The sequence below is a fragment of the Xiphophorus couchianus genome, chromosome 15 (assembly GCF_001444195.1).
Source record: "Xiphophorus couchianus chromosome 15, X_couchianus-1.0, whole genome shotgun sequence".
Lineage (NCBI taxonomy): Eukaryota > Metazoa > Chordata > Actinopteri > Cyprinodontiformes > Poeciliidae > Xiphophorus > Xiphophorus couchianus.
In genome coordinates, this window is record NC_040242.1 from 9,729,239 (window position 1) to 9,748,147 (window position 18,909).

At 38.1% G+C, this 18,909-nt stretch overlaps 1 protein-coding gene across 7 annotated transcripts in view; it reads left to right on the forward strand.

Moving 5' to 3' along the window:
* syne1a (spectrin repeat containing, nuclear envelope 1a) overlaps window positions 1-18,909 on the forward strand; it is a 145,469-nt gene that overhangs the window by 19,189 nt on the left and 107,371 nt on the right. For 6 of the 7 annotated variants that reach the window (XM_028040635.1, XM_028040641.1, XM_028040637.1 and 3 more), the window contains exons 3-21: window positions 3,275-3,370; window positions 3,984-4,067; window positions 6,613-6,633; window positions 6,907-6,999; window positions 8,507-8,685; window positions 8,791-8,987; window positions 9,562-9,674; window positions 10,454-10,492; window positions 11,520-11,627; window positions 11,972-12,109; window positions 13,054-13,218; window positions 13,416-13,528; window positions 13,692-13,860; window positions 14,014-14,110; window positions 16,263-16,468; window positions 16,890-17,054; window positions 17,964-18,116; window positions 18,307-18,450; window positions 18,641-18,811. In XM_028040635.1, coding sequence (XP_027896436.1) covers window positions 3,275-3,370; window positions 3,984-4,067; window positions 6,613-6,633; window positions 6,907-6,999; window positions 8,507-8,685; window positions 8,791-8,987; window positions 9,562-9,674; window positions 10,454-10,492; window positions 11,520-11,627; window positions 11,972-12,109; window positions 13,054-13,218; window positions 13,416-13,528; window positions 13,692-13,860; window positions 14,014-14,110; window positions 16,263-16,468; window positions 16,890-17,054; window positions 17,964-18,116; window positions 18,307-18,450; window positions 18,641-18,811 — 2,451 coding nt within the window. The remainder of the gene's footprint in view (window positions 1-3,274; window positions 3,371-3,983; window positions 4,068-6,612; window positions 6,634-6,906; window positions 7,000-8,506; window positions 8,686-8,790; window positions 8,988-9,561; window positions 9,675-10,453; window positions 10,493-11,519; window positions 11,628-11,971; window positions 12,110-13,053; window positions 13,219-13,415; window positions 13,529-13,691; window positions 13,861-14,013; window positions 14,111-16,262; window positions 16,469-16,889; window positions 17,055-17,963; window positions 18,117-18,306; window positions 18,451-18,640; window positions 18,812-18,909) is intronic. The other variant, XM_028040636.1, reaches the window with a different exon arrangement.

The following is an 18,909-nucleotide window of genomic DNA, read 5'->3' on the forward strand; positions in this document are numbered from 1 at the left end:
AGTGCCTAAAGGTGCGTGATTAATCGTTAGGTGAGTTGAGACTTATCATCAGGGCTTCCTTTCACTAACACTCCCCTCCCCCTTACTCTTCCACTCCACAGGTATAACAAAAGAAGTCCTATAAGCTTTAAAAACTGTCTCTTTGCTAGAGGAGATGTATTGGAGCTAGTAATTTATACAGAAGATTAATGGGTATCATTACTTTAAGCAGTTCACCAGATTAACTCAGTGAAGATATAAATTGTAAGAGAGCAGCAGGGTCTGTGTTTCTGCAGGCTGTGTGTTTAGATATAGGCTGTTGTCATGTAGGCCACACAGCAGGACAAGTTTTTAATTTTCAAGTGTAGTCGCTCGTCAAGTTGCACTCATTGCAACTCTGCAGAGGAGTGACAACTATGAAGGGCGGTGATAGGGCTTCAGTGAGCGGACCCCAAGTTTCCATTTGACAAATCCTTTCTGAGAGGGTTAAAGCTTAATTATAGAGTGGCCAGTGTGAACCGCAGAGGTTTCATCGTTGCTGAAGCATTTTCCAGGAAAACGGCTTTAGAGCCATAATCAGTGGACCAAGTGTTTTTAGAGATTACAGCAGCAGTAAGTGAAGCTCCCCGAGGGTGTTTGCTTCCTTGCTCCCCCTGCCCACTCACTTTTTGTTATTATTATTTTTCTTTAGATTCCCCCAACAAGCCACACAGTTGCATTCAAGTTTTTTTCCCCATTTATTTCAATATTCAACCAGCCAACTCTGCTTAAAGCCTCTTAGTTCTTCTCTTATTGTTAGTGTTAAAGTCCTTAGAATAAAACCAAATGAACTGATCAAGACTGTAATTGGCAGCTCAGATGTCAAAGACAAAAAGGAAATAAGCAGCACAGTTAAAGCCTGACTGATGCATTTCTAATTGTGAAATCTTGAGTTAAGTTAATCTCTTGCATGCCACAAGAATACTTGTTGACACTGGCAGGCTTTACTGTTCAATTGTTGGGAGCCATGCTGAATGTTTCGAGAGGTGCACAGTGCAGTACGCACCCTCTGCAAGAGCAACTTGTGTTTTACAAAGTTACTTGTTCTTGTGTTCAAACATTAGCATAACTATTGAAGTTTCTCTAGATTTTCATGACAGACATCCAGAGACATGTTTCCTTAAATTTAACACACTGCCATTCAGCGTGAAACCCTTCAGTCCTCTTTGTTTCCACTCTTCCCTTTGTCTTTCACGCTGTCGATCTTTTTGAATCTGCGGTGTCAAGTGTACCAAGGGAATAACACGAGAGCACACTCACACACACATCTTGAAACTCTTCTGTTCTCAATCAATTATGACCCAGACACTCACATGTAATTAGCTCATTAAGTTCTTGATTTATTTTTTTTAGTGTGTGTTGCACCGCAGATGAAATTAATATTATTTTCTTATTTTGTAATTAGTCTGAAATTTTCCTCATTAGCTTTGGGATTGTAATGAACAAATAGGTGAATTTAACTCCAATTAGCTTTTGGTGCAATTTATCGCTTTGAATTGGACCTTTTATAAGCGCCTTCCCTGTCATCTTATGATACGGGAGGGAAACCCTGTCTGAGTATTCTCATCTCCAAAGCCTTGAATCGACATTAGAAGAGGAATTAGTGAGAAGAGCTTCCATATTTTCTAATTAATTTTTGAAAGACGTTGGGTAGTGTCTCCCCCCTCTCTCTTTTAGGATCCGTCTCGTTGCTAGTCTAAATCCCTCTCACACATTTACGATGTTTTGGTTTGTATTAATTTGTCTCATGCTCACATGGTCCACATGCAACACTCGTTCACACTACTTCAGCCTTCACTCTCTTTGCAGTTAATCTCCCTGTGAATGGTTCACTCATCTGAATGCTTTTCTCCCCCCTCTCACTCCCTTAAACCTCTCAGCCCCCCAGCATGTGACTGTGCTTTAAGAGAAATCCTTGATGTGGCGCTGGCGAGGAACAGAGATATGTGGATTTCCCCGAGTCTGAAAGTCAGTGTCAGGTCAGGGAGGAAGTCAGTGGGAAGGAGATAGTTTGAAATCATCAGCATATTTTAGGATTTGGAGGAACCCCATTTAAAGTCTACTTATGGGGTGAATCCAGCTGTCAGTAAAGGCGCTGGGACTGCCAAACTCCAACTAGACTCTGAGTACCTTTTCTGTGAGGATTTTCTTTATCCATGTTGCACAAGTTTAAATTAGTGTCTACTAGTGTAATATATGTATTGCATTGTAGTTTATGTTGGGGCTGTGCTGCTGAAAGTGGGATAGCGTGCAAAATAAACCACTTCTTCATTCATCATTTGCTGGACATTGCAAGAGCTATTACTGTACATCTGAAATGATCAGCCTTTGCACTCCTTCACGGAAAGGCTTATTGATTTGGAAAACTAAGGAAGCTATGGTCAGACCTTACAGCATTTATAAAAACAAATACTTATGTAAAAATATCAGTTTTGTTTTAAAAGGAGAATCTTGTTTCAGAATTAACAAAAGTAAATATCCTTTACCTTTACTACATTTTGTTGACTTACTTTCTTGGACTTCATGTAATTTGTTGGGATTTTATATGACAGACAAAAACAAAGACTGTAATTTTTACTAGTTCTTCTTTGCAAAACAGCAAAAACAGAAAGTGCATCTGAGCAGCAGCTTTCAAGATTTACCACAGATTCTCCATTAGATTTTTGGTTTATACTTTTACTAGCCCATTTAAGCAGATAAATAGGTTTTGATCATAACCAGAAGTGTCCAAAGTATTAGAGCCACATTGAAGGATTAACCCTAACCATGCCCAAGACCACAATTAAAAAATAAGACAAATTTGGTCAACCAACACAAATAATTGAAATATATTGACCTTAAATAACTGTGATGCAAAGTCTGCAAAGTTACATTTAGATAAAATGTAAAATCTTAGATGCAACTTTAGTGTTTATCTTTTATCAGTAAATGTTTTTTCTATATAGTGACATACGGTATGTCACTGTACACACTTATTTAGTAAAGTTGTGCAAATAATGTGAAATAGTGGGAAATATATATTTCCCATTTCTATAATTAAATAAAAAATATATTACAATAAAATATGCTAGAGCTATATTTAGATTTGTTTTATTGCAAAGGAAGTTTTTAAAACATGTGTCTCTTCTTTTCCACCTTAATGCTATGTGCTACTACATAAAATTCCAATGCCATAGGTCGAAGCTTGTCCTAGAAACATGAATAATATTTAAGGCCTTAAGAATTTGTTTTAACATTTTATTTGTTCTCTGCATAGCATGTCCCTCCTCTTGAGGTGAAAGACCTGTTTGATGACATCAAGGATGGTGTGATGCTGCTGGCCCTCCTGGAAATCCTATCTGGACAAAAACTGGTGAGCTTTTCATCATGCATGTAACTTAGCGGCAGACTTCAAACAACTTATATCCTCTGAACTTGCTGGATTACAACTTTCTACATCGGCATGTGTTGAGTTGCCAAACCTCGCCGCAAAACCTGGTCTGATGACCGAGTAATAGAGTAATTTTCAATTCTTTGTTTAAACTGCCTGTATAACTAATAAGAGGAATGTGAAACGAGCCCCGACTACATGGAAAGACTTATTGATTTGCTTGTATTAGGATGTTTGAATAGTGTAGGAAAGCCGAGATTAACAAAGACAGATCAGAGTTCACACACAACACACAAAGACATCTTGAGGGTTTTACTTGGCCGCTATTGCCTAAGGTCTAAGCCTGTACGTCCTATTGATCCGTGTGTTTATAGTCAAACACATCTCTGACTGGTGCCTGTGTCTTTCTCACATTATTTCAGCATCTCTATTCCTGAGAAAATGATTCCTGCTTTTGTTCTTAGTCTTTTACTTGTAAATCTGTTTTTTTTCACCCATATTCTGCATAAAATTTCACTGCTGCATTCATGTCACACATTTCTCCCCTGTCTCTCTTTGTTTTGTGCATGTCCATTGTTCCTTCTCTTCCTTCCAGCCATGTGAGCAGGGCAAGAAGCTAAAGAGGATCCACTGGGTCGCCAACATTGGTACAGCTCTTAAGTTCCTCGAGGGCAGAAAAGTAAGAGTTCAAGGTCTCCTTTGAATGTGTTTTCTTTTTTTTCCCCTGATTTTTTTTGCGCAGCTGCAGCCTCATGGGTGTAAATATTGAATCATGACCTTCAGTGACCTGATTCCTCCTCCTTCCACACCTTTCTGTCTTCTCTGCTTTTCACATACCTCATTTAATCCACAAACATCTCATTATTTTTTGTTGTATGTCTGCAAAAATTGGGTTGAATAGCTCTTCTGCATGTTGCATTAAATCACTCTTTGAATTTGTTGTTTGACTGGCTGCATTTAAGCAACAGAAAAGTCATTTAAAATCTAATTATTGGACTAATTCTAGTTCCTTAACTGATCCTCCCTTGCTTATTGGTTCCTAACATTGATTGTGCTTCATTTTATTTGTTTCGGAGCAGTCTTTGTTCCATTTCCACAATCCATTGGAAAAATTGCCCACTTTTACCCTGTTCATCTTTAGATTTACTTTGCCGCTTTATAAGTACCCATCAATTGTTGTTCACATTATGTCATGTTAAAACCAAAACGTTAAATGTATTTTAATAAGATTTGAAGTGATAGACCAATACAAAATTGCCATAAGTGAAAGACGACAAATCAAATAATCTCTATTTGTTAAGTCTATGCACAAAAACAAGGAAAGTTTTCCCTGAAAATATACATACACAGTGTTTTAACAAAAGAGGAAGGCAAGGTTGAATTAGTGCCAATATGCCTGGTATTGATCTGGGCACTCTGACTGTTAATTGGTTATCAAAGAGACAGCCTGGGGAAAAACTGTCTCTGTGGCAGCTCATTTTTGGAAATATCACTCTGCAGCACCGACCTGCAATTAGAAATCTAATCAGTTTGTGTTCAGGATGTGTGTGGTCTGCAGAGCTTTCTTGACTTTAGACCTTTACAAGATTACAGATTACAGATTAAACGCAGAGTTTCTGTGAACATCTATTTTTAAATCTCACAGATTCTCAATTGGATTTATATGTGGACTTTGATCATGTGGACTTTGATTTGGACAATTCTAACACCAGCATAAAATATGATCCTAACTATTCTGATGTCACTTTGGCTTTATATTTAAAGTGTTTTACAGCCTCAGCAGGTTTTCTTCCTGAAATGCTTTCTGTTTAGATCCACTCATCTCCCAACTGGGAAATGTAGGCCAATACTCGATTAACTGATTAGCAGGACATCAGAGTAAAAGTACCGAATATAAGCAAATGCAATATTTTGGGGGGGGTTTAGTCACAACTATCCTCTACTTTGATGCTGTTCTATCACATAATGTAAAATAAATAAGTATGCTCTAACCTGTTGTGCATACCATTATCTAATTTCATCTCCTGCCCCTTCGTTAGATTCAGAGATTAATGTCAAAGCTTTACGTGGCTCATCCTTGGATATGCATAAATAAAGCCATGAGTATGAGATGATGTCTGCAGGGACATTGATTTGTCTTCTTTGACTGCGTCAGGGTTAAAACTCTAAATCCGTTGGCACTAATCTGCTGTCTGGAGATGAGACATCAGTGAATTATGCACATATATGTCTAGGAATGTGTTTGCAGATGTTTAACATGCCATAATTTGACTTTTTTTTACTTGTGGAATGTTACCAAACAAATTTTCAGATTTAACGTCACCTAGTTCTCCAACTTGAAATGATTTCCATCATAGTTTCTCAGAGCTCAAGGTGAAGGCTCCAGATAGTTTTGTTTTGTTTTGTCATTCTCTGGATGACAAAGATATTGCAAATATTTAGAGGACACCTTTTCAGAACGGCAATGTCCTGTTTTATTTAACATGTTAAAAAAAATTATCTACAAAAACTGAAAGTCCAAAATCATTCCAATAGTAGAGCTGTTATTTTGTCAATTTAAGCATTTTCATAAAATCATATTTACTATTTTTTTAAAAAACAACAACATTGTTTTCTTTGAGATGTGTCCCTGTATTTGTGAGTATAGTAAACCAACAGTTCTATTTTTCTATTTCCTCTGCTCAGTGCTGGTTTGATTTATCGGGATGACCTGCTGTGTTTTCTAATATAAAATCACGTATTGCATATTTTCCTTATCAGCAACCATTCTGCATTTTTCCACACTTCTCTCGCCTTCTCCCAATCTCCTCTTTCATGCTTGTTCGCAAATACTGAGTGGCTGCTATTGCCACATGATGACCTGTTGTGCTGCAGCATCTCAGTGATCTGACCCTCGGTTTGATAATATAGAATATTTCATCATATCACAAGATACAGCCCTCGCCTTCCGCCCCATCCTCCGCCTCTTCTCTACCCCTCTCTGCCTTTTCTTTTCGTTCGTCTCTGCTGGATGTAATCCTTGTTGCCTGTGTAGTGGAGATACATCTCGACTCAATGCCAACCACTCGTGTTATCTTGCTGTGTGAAGTGTCGGCCTTCACACAGTCAATGAGCTGTTTGCTTTCAATCAAATGTACCTAGAGTGACTTCAGGTACTCTCTGTCTCCCTCCTCCACCTTCATAACTCCTACACTCATTTGTCTTTTTTTCTTATCTGCCCCAAGTCTGCCTATAGAGGATCTCCGGTCAGTATTCACACCGTTTCTGTATTGCTCTTGCCTGGACACAGAATAGGCTCAAATTTATCTGTCTCCAGCAGAACTGAGATTACATATCTCCTGTATTGTTCGTTTTGTAAAAACATGTGCAGCATGGCTCTGATTTACTAGATTAGATGAAAATTGTGTTTACCTCTATAAGAACAAGGATTAAGTTGCTGTTTGAAGTTGTTCTAGAGCTTTGAAGTAGCTCTAAAATGAAATATGAGCTGATTGTTGAATTTTTTCTTTTGGTAACAGATCAGGTTAGTAAACATAAACTCTACAGACATTGTGGATGGACGGCCATCGATTGTACTGGGGTTGGTGTGGACAATCATCCTGTATTTCCAGGTAATCTCATTATTTCCACAACTGGATCAAATCATCTCTGCTAGTTATTAAAATTAATCATCATGAATACAACAAATTAAATTCTATTTAATATTCTGGTAAAAGCAACATTCAAAACTTTAAGAAAAGCTTTGTTTTGCAATCGCACCTCTGATTCTATGCAGATGATGGAGTAATTTTTAGCAAAACAACTATCTAGAAAGTCACAGAAAAACCCATCTTTGTCTACAGATTGTTTAAAATCAGCAAATATCAATCTTTCATGGCATCCACAGTAAACAAAACCCCAATCTATCAGCCATTTCTGTCACACTGAGCAACAGCAACATCAAGAAACATGAGATTAACAGGAATTAACTGTGTAATATAAAGAATCCACACAAAGCAAATCTTTCCGTATGTCACAAAATGCATTAAACAATTTACAAACACTTGGTGAGGATTATCTTTGCATAGCAATGAATCTTGAACAACTGATGAGCAAACTTGGACTTTATGCTGGGGATTGATGTCCTGCTGTGCACTTATTCATCTTTTCTTTGTTCCATGGTTAGAACAAAAGTTAGCCAAACTGGTTGAACAGACTATTCTTGTCATGCACAACTCAACAGTTAGTTAAAAAATCATAGTATTTTTGAGATTTACTTTAAATGGATAATTAATGAAAACAGGCTTTTTTGGCAGACATTACATTGTGGCATGCTGGATATCACTTTCTATGCTAAATTCTCACTGATCGCAACCCTTTGTTATATTAATAGACTCTTCTTTTTGAACAGTTTTTTTGAACATTGACCATATTTTTTGGATATGGATGTGGTTTCTGTGTGCAAGCTCAACTCTGAGGAAAACACAATTCTCTAGAGCGTTTACTAGTTTTTACACTCTACTGCTGTTGAATATCTCATTGATGGTTTTTCAGGCATAATCGTGTTAGCAGCAATTTATTTGCACACTTATATCTTATATCATCACACTTATATCTATAAGTATAATTCAGTTACCAACTTGAAGGGAAATGTTGTTCACAACAATCTTACCAGAATATATTCATGTACTGATGTAAATGTATTGCCCTGGGTGTGTTTTCACAAATGTAGATCAACACATATTTTGGTCCAAGGTGCTAAATCCAAACTCTTTTGGATTGCCTGAAAAAATATTTGATAAATTCAACATTACAGTAACTTTTACTGGAATTATTTATTCAGTTTATTTAACAAATATTATAAACCACTGATGTATGAAGAAATTATTAGTGCTATGTTGTATTTTTTTTATTAAAACACCACCTATTTATTCTTCATTTTTTCAAACTTTTCAGTTAATTTACCAGAAGTATTCAAAAACAATAATGACAGTCAAACATTTCTTTTGAAAACCACATTTTATAAATCATTTTCATATCCACAGAAGTTTTGTATAAACAAAATCCATTCATTATGCCAGAAAGCTTACCGCAGAATACATTAATAACCTGAAATTTGTTGTTTTTCTCTCCCTACAGATTGAAGAGCTAACCAGCAGCCTACCAGAGCTCCAAGCCTTTTCCAGCAGTAACTCCTCCCTGGATAGCTCCACCAGCAGCACCGACACCACCAGCCCGCCTGTCAAACGGAGACCTCTGGCTCTGCAAGGGGGAGCCAGAAAGGCTTTACTCAGATGGGTTCAGCAGACAGCCACCAAGTACAAAGCTTTATTTATCACATAAATAAAAGAAATGAATGCTTCTTGAACAAAAAAAGTGGTCTATTTGGTCTGTTTGACCTCACAAATTTGTGCTGTTTGCAGATGTCTAGGGCTTGACGTGAAGGACTTTGGACCCAGCTGGCGCACCGGTTTAGCCTTCTTTGCTCTTATCAATGCCCTCCGGCCTAATCTGGTAGACATGGAGCGGGTATGGAGAAGGCCCAATCGGGAAAATTTACAGGAAGCGTTCTTATTGGCTGAGACTGAGTTAGGCATCCCACAGCTTCTTGATCCAGAGGGTAAATAACATTTTCTATAGAATTTCTAAGATTGTTTGCACGCAAGTTATATTGAACCTGAACTGCGCAGCTGTTTGCATTTAAAATACCTCAATCGAGATGACATTTATGGCTGTTTACTTCAGCGTGTCATTTGTGCATTCTGTTGGTTTATCATAAATGAAAAGCAGCATAGTCTTATTACATTCATAGTGAAATAAGTAACATCTGATGTGATATAAGTTCACAAAACAGAAATAAGGCAATGCATACAATACCACATCAGATGTGCAACTTGGTGTCATTGCCAAACACCATCTGTGCCCCTTCACGCCTGCAACACAGAATGATCTTTGACAAATTGAGCCTGACACCACTATAATTAAGGTCCATTAGGCCGTGAGATTCGGCATGGCAGAGTTTCCATACCGAGATTAGACGCTAATCTGAAATGCCAAGGATTGTTTTCATACAATATGACACTTGTCCATCTGAGACAGACCTATTCTCAGCTGTGGCGATTTTTTTTTTCTAACTGTTGAAACACTTGAAAGTCAATGTGACTTTTCATTACATTCATTGGTTTCTCTATCAGACATGGATGTAGACAAGCCAGATGAAAAATCTGTCATGACGTACGTCGCCCAGTTCTTGAAGCATCATCCCGACAGAAAGCAGAGCGACTTGGATGAAAAGCTTGAAGAAGCGGTAACAGCTTTTCCATCTAGATATTTCTGACATTTATCTTATTGTGTATTATCAGTTTTTCCTTGAATAAGTCTCTATAAGTTCATCTAACTTCAGGCAGATGTATCAAATGGATTACAGTATCCTTACAGGACATTTTCTTTAATATTTTTTTAATTCAAAATTTTTTTAAAAAGACAACTCACTTATACAGTGCACACTGACTACAATGCCTTGTAAAAGTCTTTGAACATTTTTACATTTTGTCATGTTGCAACCACCAACACAAATAGTACATAATTATAAGGAAAGTGAAAATAGACATTCACATTAAAAATCTGAAAAATGTTGCCTATGCTTGTATTCAGCTCCCTTTACTCTGATACCCCTAAATATAATCCTGTAGAGGCCTTCAGAAATCACCTAGTTTAAAATAACCTCACTTGCGAGTAATTACGTTAATGCAGCTGTTTTTTGATGGCCGCAGATGTATATTAGATGTATAAACAGTATTAAGCAAACAGTATCATGAAGTCCAAGGAGCACAGCAGAGAATGAGACTTAAAACACTTTTGGCGGTAAATGCAGCGATGAATATGTCACAGTTATGCAGGTCTATCTAAAATCCTCAAAATAGATTCAAGTCTGTGGTTGCAATGTGACAAAATTGTGAGAAAAACAGTTATAGTAGGTATTAATACTTTTGCAAGGCATTGTATATAATATTTGATTGGTTTTCATCTTCCTCTGCTCCTCTGTGGTGTCTGCTTTCCCGTCACGTTGCTCGCCTCTACCTACAGGATGATCTTGCTCCTCGGGACATAGAGGAAATGTTTGAGGTATGTCATGTCTTTAACGTCTCATTTTCCCCAGATTAATGCAAATAGAATGGATACTTTCACTTTTACTCCACACGCAGTGTTTGCCTTAGGTTTATTTTCCCTGCTCTTGAATTAATCATCCATAGTATTACTCTAAACTGTACACGAAAGCGAGATTAAACATCATTTTTTTCATGTCAAAACAGATCCTGTTTGCTAATGTCGGCTCACCTGACTTGACATTTCCGCCCCAGGGTGTCTATTCTAATAAGATGTGATATTGCCATTTATGCACGCTGCCAGGTCGCACTGTGACTGCTGGTCCCATTAGCATGACAATGAAAGCCTCTGGCGTCGGCTCTTTGCGTTGATGCAGGCTTTTTTATGGAAAGCTGGTGAATAGAAGAGGTTGATTTTAAGGTGAAAAGTATCTTGAGTTGCTTGCTTTTTCTGTCACTTTGAATTTTGTCTTTGAATACTGGTAAGGTTTTGTTTATTTTGGTTGTTAAAGGTCCTTGCTCTCATGGTAACAATATATTTATCCTGTAGACTCTAAAAGCAACAGATGTCTCCTTATATGAAAGACTGAAGATTCTTAAAAAAATGTAAGACAGCCAAAGCTTTATGACTTGAGGTGTTTCATGAAATAAAGTTTGGGTAAATCTGAAGAGATTGGCAACTGAACTACTTTGAATAATCTATAACAAAAGCTTTTAGGCACTGCATTATTATCGTTGTAGTTTCCTTAAATCCAATGAAACGGTAGGGGGGAGTTTAGACAAAGTGTCCTGCTTAAGCTGAGTGTTTTTGGCAGCTGTGAGCTTTTGATTTTTCCCAACAGGAGACGAGATTAGTAGGAGAACACATTTTAACGGTTCATTGTCTGCCTCTTCACCTATTTCTTTTCTTCATTTTCCTTTTTTTTCAAATTCCATCTTCTTTATCCCCTTTTCTCTTCCTTATCTGCTTCCCCACTTCCTCCTCCTTGTCCATCTTTCTTCACCCGTCTTTCACCCCTTTTGCGTTCCCCATCCCGGCCTTCCAGAGAGAACAACGAAAGAGCCAGAGGGAACTCAAAATGTGGCTCGACCAGCTGGAGAAAGAGGCGGTACACGCACAGGAGACCCAGGGCAGTCTTGCTCAACAGTACCAGGTTAGTGTGGGTGTGTGTGTAGAGTTTAACATAGGGACACTCTGCACAGACGGTCCTATTAATAGCTTAATCTGAGGCATTTCACTGTAGGAATCAAGCATTAGCCGTCATATTTTCTGTCTGGCTTATTTCTCAAAGCCTCAGGATACCACAGCATGTGGGATATCCTCATTTTCTTTTCACTGGTTTCAGAATGTGAAGGCAGTAAGTCTCATATTAGGAAAAAGCAGATGAGATGCCTGTGGGAAGAGGGTGTAACCTGTCGAAGATCTGTTAGTCTCTCAGTGTGGTGCGACACCTAGGGCAAAAACATCCAAATTAGTTTATTTCTATATTTATTTTAGCTTTTCAAAAGCCTTCAAGTCCAGCTGGAGATGAAGCGGAAGCAGGTGGAGGGCGCTTTGCAGTCCACGCAGAGAGACGGGATGCTGACTGTGGATCAGGCTCTGGTCAAACAGGCCTGGGAAAGAGTCTCCAACAGGGTGAGAGAAACTGTCTTCTTCTATAAAGAACCAGATTCAGTCAGTGTTATGGCATTTCACAAAGTTTGAGTCTTTCTTTTGGTCTTATTCAGAAAATAAACAAACCCAAAAGCTGTGATAGCTTCTCTTTAAGATTACAAGGAGATTAGAAACACTGAGAGAACATGTGTTTTCAAATGTTTCCAAAATCATGGAAGTCACATGCTATTGTGCCTTACATGTTTTTACATTAAGGCTACAAATCATCAGTGTATTTGTGTTTTAACTCAAAGTGGCATATAGAGGTTAAATAGAAGCAGTCTCATCATTTTCTATAACTAGTAATCTGAAAAGTATGGAATGCATTTTCTATTTGTCATGATGTGGGGAATGCATTTAGAGTTAACTGTGATATAAATGTTGTTAAATACACGGCAGTTCTGAAAAAGCCTGATAGAAGCTACAGAAGATGTGAGATGTGCTATCAATCAAATAAAAACAGGTAAAGAATTCACTGGGTAGATGTGTAAAGCTTGTAAAGGCACTTTACAAGCTTTACATATCAGACTAACATCAGATAAAATGGTTTTTTAATGTTTTGTCTCAGGGGGACTGAATATAAATGCATGCCACACATTTCAGAATATTACACTGTAAAATAATACTATATCTCTGTTTCCCTTTCCTTCCACTTCTCCAGTTATACATCACTTATGTTGGTTTGAAATTTGTGGTTATAATGTGTCAAAATGTGGAAAAGCTTGTATTACCTACTTATAATGATTTACTAGCATTGGCACTGAAAAACATTTCAGCAACCATCATTATAACCTTCAATTTCACCTTGTTTTTACTCATTTACACTGAAGCAGTTAAATCTGATTTAAATTGTAAACTTTCTCAAGACCAATGCATACATCTATTTTTTCTTTGGTTTAACACACTAATTGCTTTTTGTAAATCAGCTCTTGGATTGGCACCTTCACCTGGACCGATCCCTGCCAGCTCCTCTGGGAACCGTAGGGGAATGGCTACATGAGGCTGAAGGAGCCCTGCGACAAGAGATTACTGTCCAGCAGGCTCATGATAACACAGCTAGTACTGTACACAGAGCTCTGGAGCAGCACAAGGTTAGTTTTCAGCAATGTACAGAAGGAGGAAGGCAATATGTTGCCAGAAAAAGGCAGTTAATGAAAAAAAGAAAGCTGGAAGAAGACCTAACGCTTGGCAAAATTACTAGAACATTTTTAGAATATTCCTAAAATTTTGGTCTGGAAATGTATTACTTTGCTTGTCTTTTTGTTTTTCTGCATTGTGCATTTTACAGGATGTGTTGAGGAGCTTGGAGAGTCACCAGCAGATTTTTCAGCGAATCCATAAAGACAGAAGTGTTGACGGTGTTCCTGTTCCACAGGATCAGCTCCAAGACATGGCTGAGCGGTGAGTCTGAAAAATACAGCAGAGTAGTAATGTTTGCTGGCAGGAATACCTAAATCACTAAACTGGCATGCTTGCACAATCTGGTTTACAGGAAAACAGCCAAATATGAGTAAAAAGCTGCCCATCTGATGTCTTTATGTATAAACCTTCTCTTCCTGCATAGGATGAACTTTGTTTCTACATCCTCTAGCCTCCATCTGGCCAGAATGGCGTTTCTTGAGAACAAACACCACATGCAGGCCTTCCTCACACTGGCCGAATCCAGGCTGAAATCCTGGATCATTAAATATGGCCACCAGGAATCTGTGGAACTGATGCTCAGCAACTATATTGTGAGAATTTTGTTATTAGGATTGTAGCTTTCTAAATATCTTGATTGCTATGTCTAAAAAGAAAAATTCTTGGTTTGTTTTTAAATTTTATCTTGTAAATCCTATCGTGGTCATATGTGGTTATAATTGTCAATGTTCATCTCTTCTCATTAGTCATTTGTGGAGAAGCAGCATTTCTTTGAAAATTATGAGGCATTGTTCCAGTCCCTAAAACAATCTGCAGAGACCTACGTCAGTATTGACAGCTCAGGTGAGAAATTATAATATTTAAGCCACTAAGTTACCTGGAGTAAAATTAGGAGATGTTTATTTTAATAGAAAAACAAATACACTCCATTTTCTTGATACTTTTGAATAGTTGCAGAACGTCTAGCTGCACTGACACTTTCTGTATACTTGAGCTGAAGTTTTCCTCAAAAGCATCATATGTTTACCAGCAACATACATGACTGTATATCCAGCCTACATGTAAACACTAATATCAAGCACACATCTGAAAAATGACTAATATACAAACTAAAAATGATGGTATCCAAAATGGCTCCATGTGGAATACCTGAGTCAATTAAAATTGTATTTTGCAATATGCTGTTCACACCATTTAAGATATGATTCAAACTATTATAATGACATCATAGATGGATTATTGTGAGAGTTTTGAGTTTACTCCTTTGGAGCTGAAATTAAACCTTTATTAAGCGATTGTCTATTTTTAAATGTGTTATTTTAATAATTTTTCTGCTATGTGCCAACACATTTGCTTTAGGAGCCTTTCTATGCCTCACTGATTTATGTCAGACTTTCTCCTTTGAACGTTATCAAGTATAGAACTGATAATGAGTGGAAAACCAGACAAAGTCCAAATCACCCTTCCAGAAGGACATTAAAAACCATCAAAAAGTCTTGGTGAAGATCCCCTTAATAAAGACACAATGGCTGAAGCGAAATATAAAGAAATTAAGAATAAATTAAACGTTAGCAAATAGGTGTTAATGTTAAGCAGTTTCTATATAAGTTAAATTGAGGATCCAAGCTGAAAACTGTTTAAATAATGCAGGACTGAAATAAAACTGTCACATTAACTCATAAGAAGCATGACTCACAGTAGTGTAACACAATCACTGTTTATTCCTCTGATGGATAAAATGTTTAATATCATCAAGCCAGTTGCATTTCCTCATTTGGTTAGGTCTTTCCTAAAATAATTACATGCCCCCACATTCATTCAGTTTGACATCAGATTAAAACAAATGCACGTTATATCTCAACTTTATCTTCCCTCTTCAGCAACCCAGTAACCAATGAGGTGTTTTTGTTCAGCAGCTCATCGAAGCAAGCACTGACTGATTTTACAATTAGCTGGAAGAGGAGAGTCTGCAGGCTACAACTAAATGAGGTTCCTTCGTTCCCAGCTCTCAGTGGGGAATACGACCCCATTTGCCTGTTTAAGGGGCTGCTCCACTTCTGCGGGTCTCTGGGCACAGACTGTGTGAGCTAGTTTGTTGGTTTCATTAGGTTTTTTGGGGCTGTTATGCTTTAGGGTATGCAGAGAGGAGAAGTGAGCTGTGGCAAGAAATCAGGACATCTGAGGTTTGATTGGTCGGCCGGGTGAATGAAATACACCTGGTGTTGATGAAGTCAGTGGTCTTGGAGTGAAGAAGATACTGAAGAGCAAGGTGCTGATGATGATGTTATTCGGACTTCTAATGAACATCTATTTAAAACTGGTTTTATTATTTACTTACTTCCTTGACTAAAGTCTGCTTCTGCTGTGCTGAAGAAAGTGAACCAAAGCAATGCAGCACACAAGCAATACGTTTCCCTATAGTGAGATTTTTTGGGTCAGAGATTCGTCTGCAGAGGCATGCAGCTTCATCAATCTAAATGTGAACCTCATCTGGTGTTTCAGTGACGTTGTACCATCTGCCATAAAACCTAGCGGGGCTTCAGAGACCGCTACAACTTACTGTAAATGTAACACAAGTTAATAATAGCAAAAAACAGATTTAGCCTGTAGATCTTACAGTAGACTTAAATGGAAATAAAATGTTTTCTTTTTAACCAAAGCAAAAGTCCAAGTAAAGTTGCACAGTATTTTAATTTTAAGTTTCCTAATATTAGACCTTAGAATGCAAAAGAAATTAATACTGGGTTGTAAGTGATCTGTATTTAATTCCTAAATTTTTATGGTTGAAACAGCCCTGTTTTAAAGGAAGTAATTTTCTACAATTCATGTAGGTCTTGGAATTAAATCATAATTGTACTGATTAGGTTGTAAAAGGTCATAAAATGTAAGTCACAGAAATATGCAGGAACCCTGTGTGGAAGACCATCTCATTCTAGCTACCCTCAGAAGTTTATTGAATTACAATTCTGCTATTGACATTTCTTTTGGCTTCCAGTGGATGAAGGCGAAATGGGAGTTCGCAGATTTATGCGAGAAGTGGTGACTCAGTGGAGGAGCCTGTCTATGGAAGTGCGCAGTGTGAGAAGTATGCTGGAGGAGGTCCTGTCCAACTGGGAGAGGTACGGCTCCACTGTCGCCTCCCTGCAGGCCTGGCTGGAGGATGCAGAAGAAGCCCTGAACCAGCCAGAGAGGGTCAAACAGGTATGTCTTTTTTTTTGTATATGTGTGATGAGGTGAAGGATGCCCTGAAAGACGGTGACTCAGTCTTGGCAGTTGGCAATCAAATATACATCAGCTCAGTCATTGTCTTTAAAGTGGAATCCCATTAGAAGTTTCCTCTCGAGTATCATACAATCGCTTTGACTTACAACAAGCCATGGAAGATGGCTCTGTTGTCACATTACCATAGCAACCACAGATTCACATCCTCACCAAGGATTAGACAGCTAATTACCCCAGTTTTATTGTCCCTCCTTTGTTTCCTTACTTGAATCCCTGTCTTTGTTTCTTTTTTATTAGCTCTCTCCAATTCATTCACTGACACTTATTCTTTGTTTTTCTGAAGCTCCTTTGTGCCTGCATGTCTTTTTTCCCCTCTCTAATGTGTCTGTCTTTCTTCCAGGAGTTTTTTAGGAATCTCAGCCATTGGATGGATCAGCATGCAGCCATGAACGACGCTGGGAATTTTCTCATTGAAACGTCTGATGAGACCGTGTCGCTTGACCTCAAGCAGCAGCTGCTTCTGCTAAACGGACGATGGAGAGACCTCTTCCTCAAAGTCAAACAAGTAACCAGGACAACAATAAACTTTATACTTTATTTGTGTCAGTTGTGTTCTGACCGCACAAGAAAGACCTAAACATTTTTTTTACAAACAATAGTTGATCTTTAATAAATCGAATATGAACATGCAATCCTTAATATTTGGATTATTGTCTCTTACTCAGTCACTGAGAAACCACATGCTTTTTGCAGCCACCAACAAGTTCCTGGAATATTTTTGGCTGAATATCTGACAACTTCTCTTGGCAGACTTAGTTGAGTTCATTCAAATTAATTGGTTTCCTGTCATGTACCCTGATTTTCAGCATTGTCAACACATTTAAGGTTGACTTCATGCTTTCTGAAATACCATTAGAGGAGTTAGAAAAAAATATAATATCCATTCCAAAGCCTGCTGTGATTTGTGTTGGAGTTTATATCTCTGCCAAAAGAAGCAAACAATACCAGACCAACTATCAAACATGGCAAGGACATCATTATGCTGCGAGACTCTTTCACTGCCTGCGCCTGGCATAGCACAAAGTTATGGTTATGTACTGATAGAAAAAAAGGATTTTCAGCTTATCTAATTCACATGTCAGAATGGCCAAAGTATGACACATCTTTTTTAAATTCAATTGAAAAATGTTACATTAGAAGATGAGAATTACTAAGGCCTTACATTCGGTGTTGTGGAAGAGAAACATCAAAACGCCATTTTTCTGATGGGAGGTTTTGCGATTCATTCCTCGCTGTTTTTAAAATTTAGTTACAAAAATGTATCTTCTTCAGCCTGTATGTATAATTTTGATTTTGTGTAGAGAGAATATCTATAATGAATTCAAGCTTGTGCACCCAAATTCTTGTTTTCGATTGAAATTTGGAAGTGCTACCTTTCCAAATAAAGGATCTTTTATTTCTTTCTTTGCTTCAGTATGCTCATTCAGATGAGTTGGAAAAGTGGAGAAAAGACCACCTAAAGGCTGTGTGGACCCTAAAAGAGCTGCTGGAAGCAGCAGAGGCCAAGCTGAATGCTCCTGTTCAGGTGTCCTTCCTTGGAGTCAAAGCCTTCCTGCAGGATGTAGAGGTTGGTTTATAAAATCGTCTACCTTACATAAAGGCCATAAAGGCACAAGTGCAGCCCAGTATTTGCATGCGTTCTGTAAAATATTTAAATGTAGACGACGTTGATGCACTAGCTGTGCATTCTTGCTGGACATAGGCTCATTTATTGTGAGTAATTATGGGTGAATTGACCCTTTACATGCTCATCTCAGAGCACCAAGCAAAAGGTCGTTTCCATGGAGACCCAATACAAGTTGGCTGCCCGCAGTGCTCAGCTCCTCGCCAAGGATGCAACACAGGATGAAGCTGCCAGGGTCATGGCAACCATGGCAAAGGCTAAAACTCAGCTGAACAAGGTGTGACTTGTAAACGCCAAACCATGAGTTTCATTTAGTTTTTTTTCTTTAATACTTTTTTGTGATATATATATCCATCCATCCATCCATTTTCTGTTCATCCTTGTCCCTAATGGGGTCGGGAGGGTTGCTGGTGCCTATCTCCAGCTACATTCCATATATGTATATATATTTGTATTTTTGTGTTTAGGTGAGAGAGCGGTGCCCCTCCTTGGTGAGAGAATGTCACTTCCTGCTGCCACTGCTGGAGGAAATGGAGAAACACATCAGCGGTTTCTATCAGGCCCTGGAGCGGGCAAGTCGGATCACTGCTGGTGTGAGAGACTCGGAGGTACCTGGCCAACAGAAACACAAGTTACAGGCAAGATAATCTGATCACAAGACTTCACATGATAAAGTTATGGCTTACATGGATACATTAGGGTTGCTAAAGAAAAAAATGTGATTCACAAAATTTAT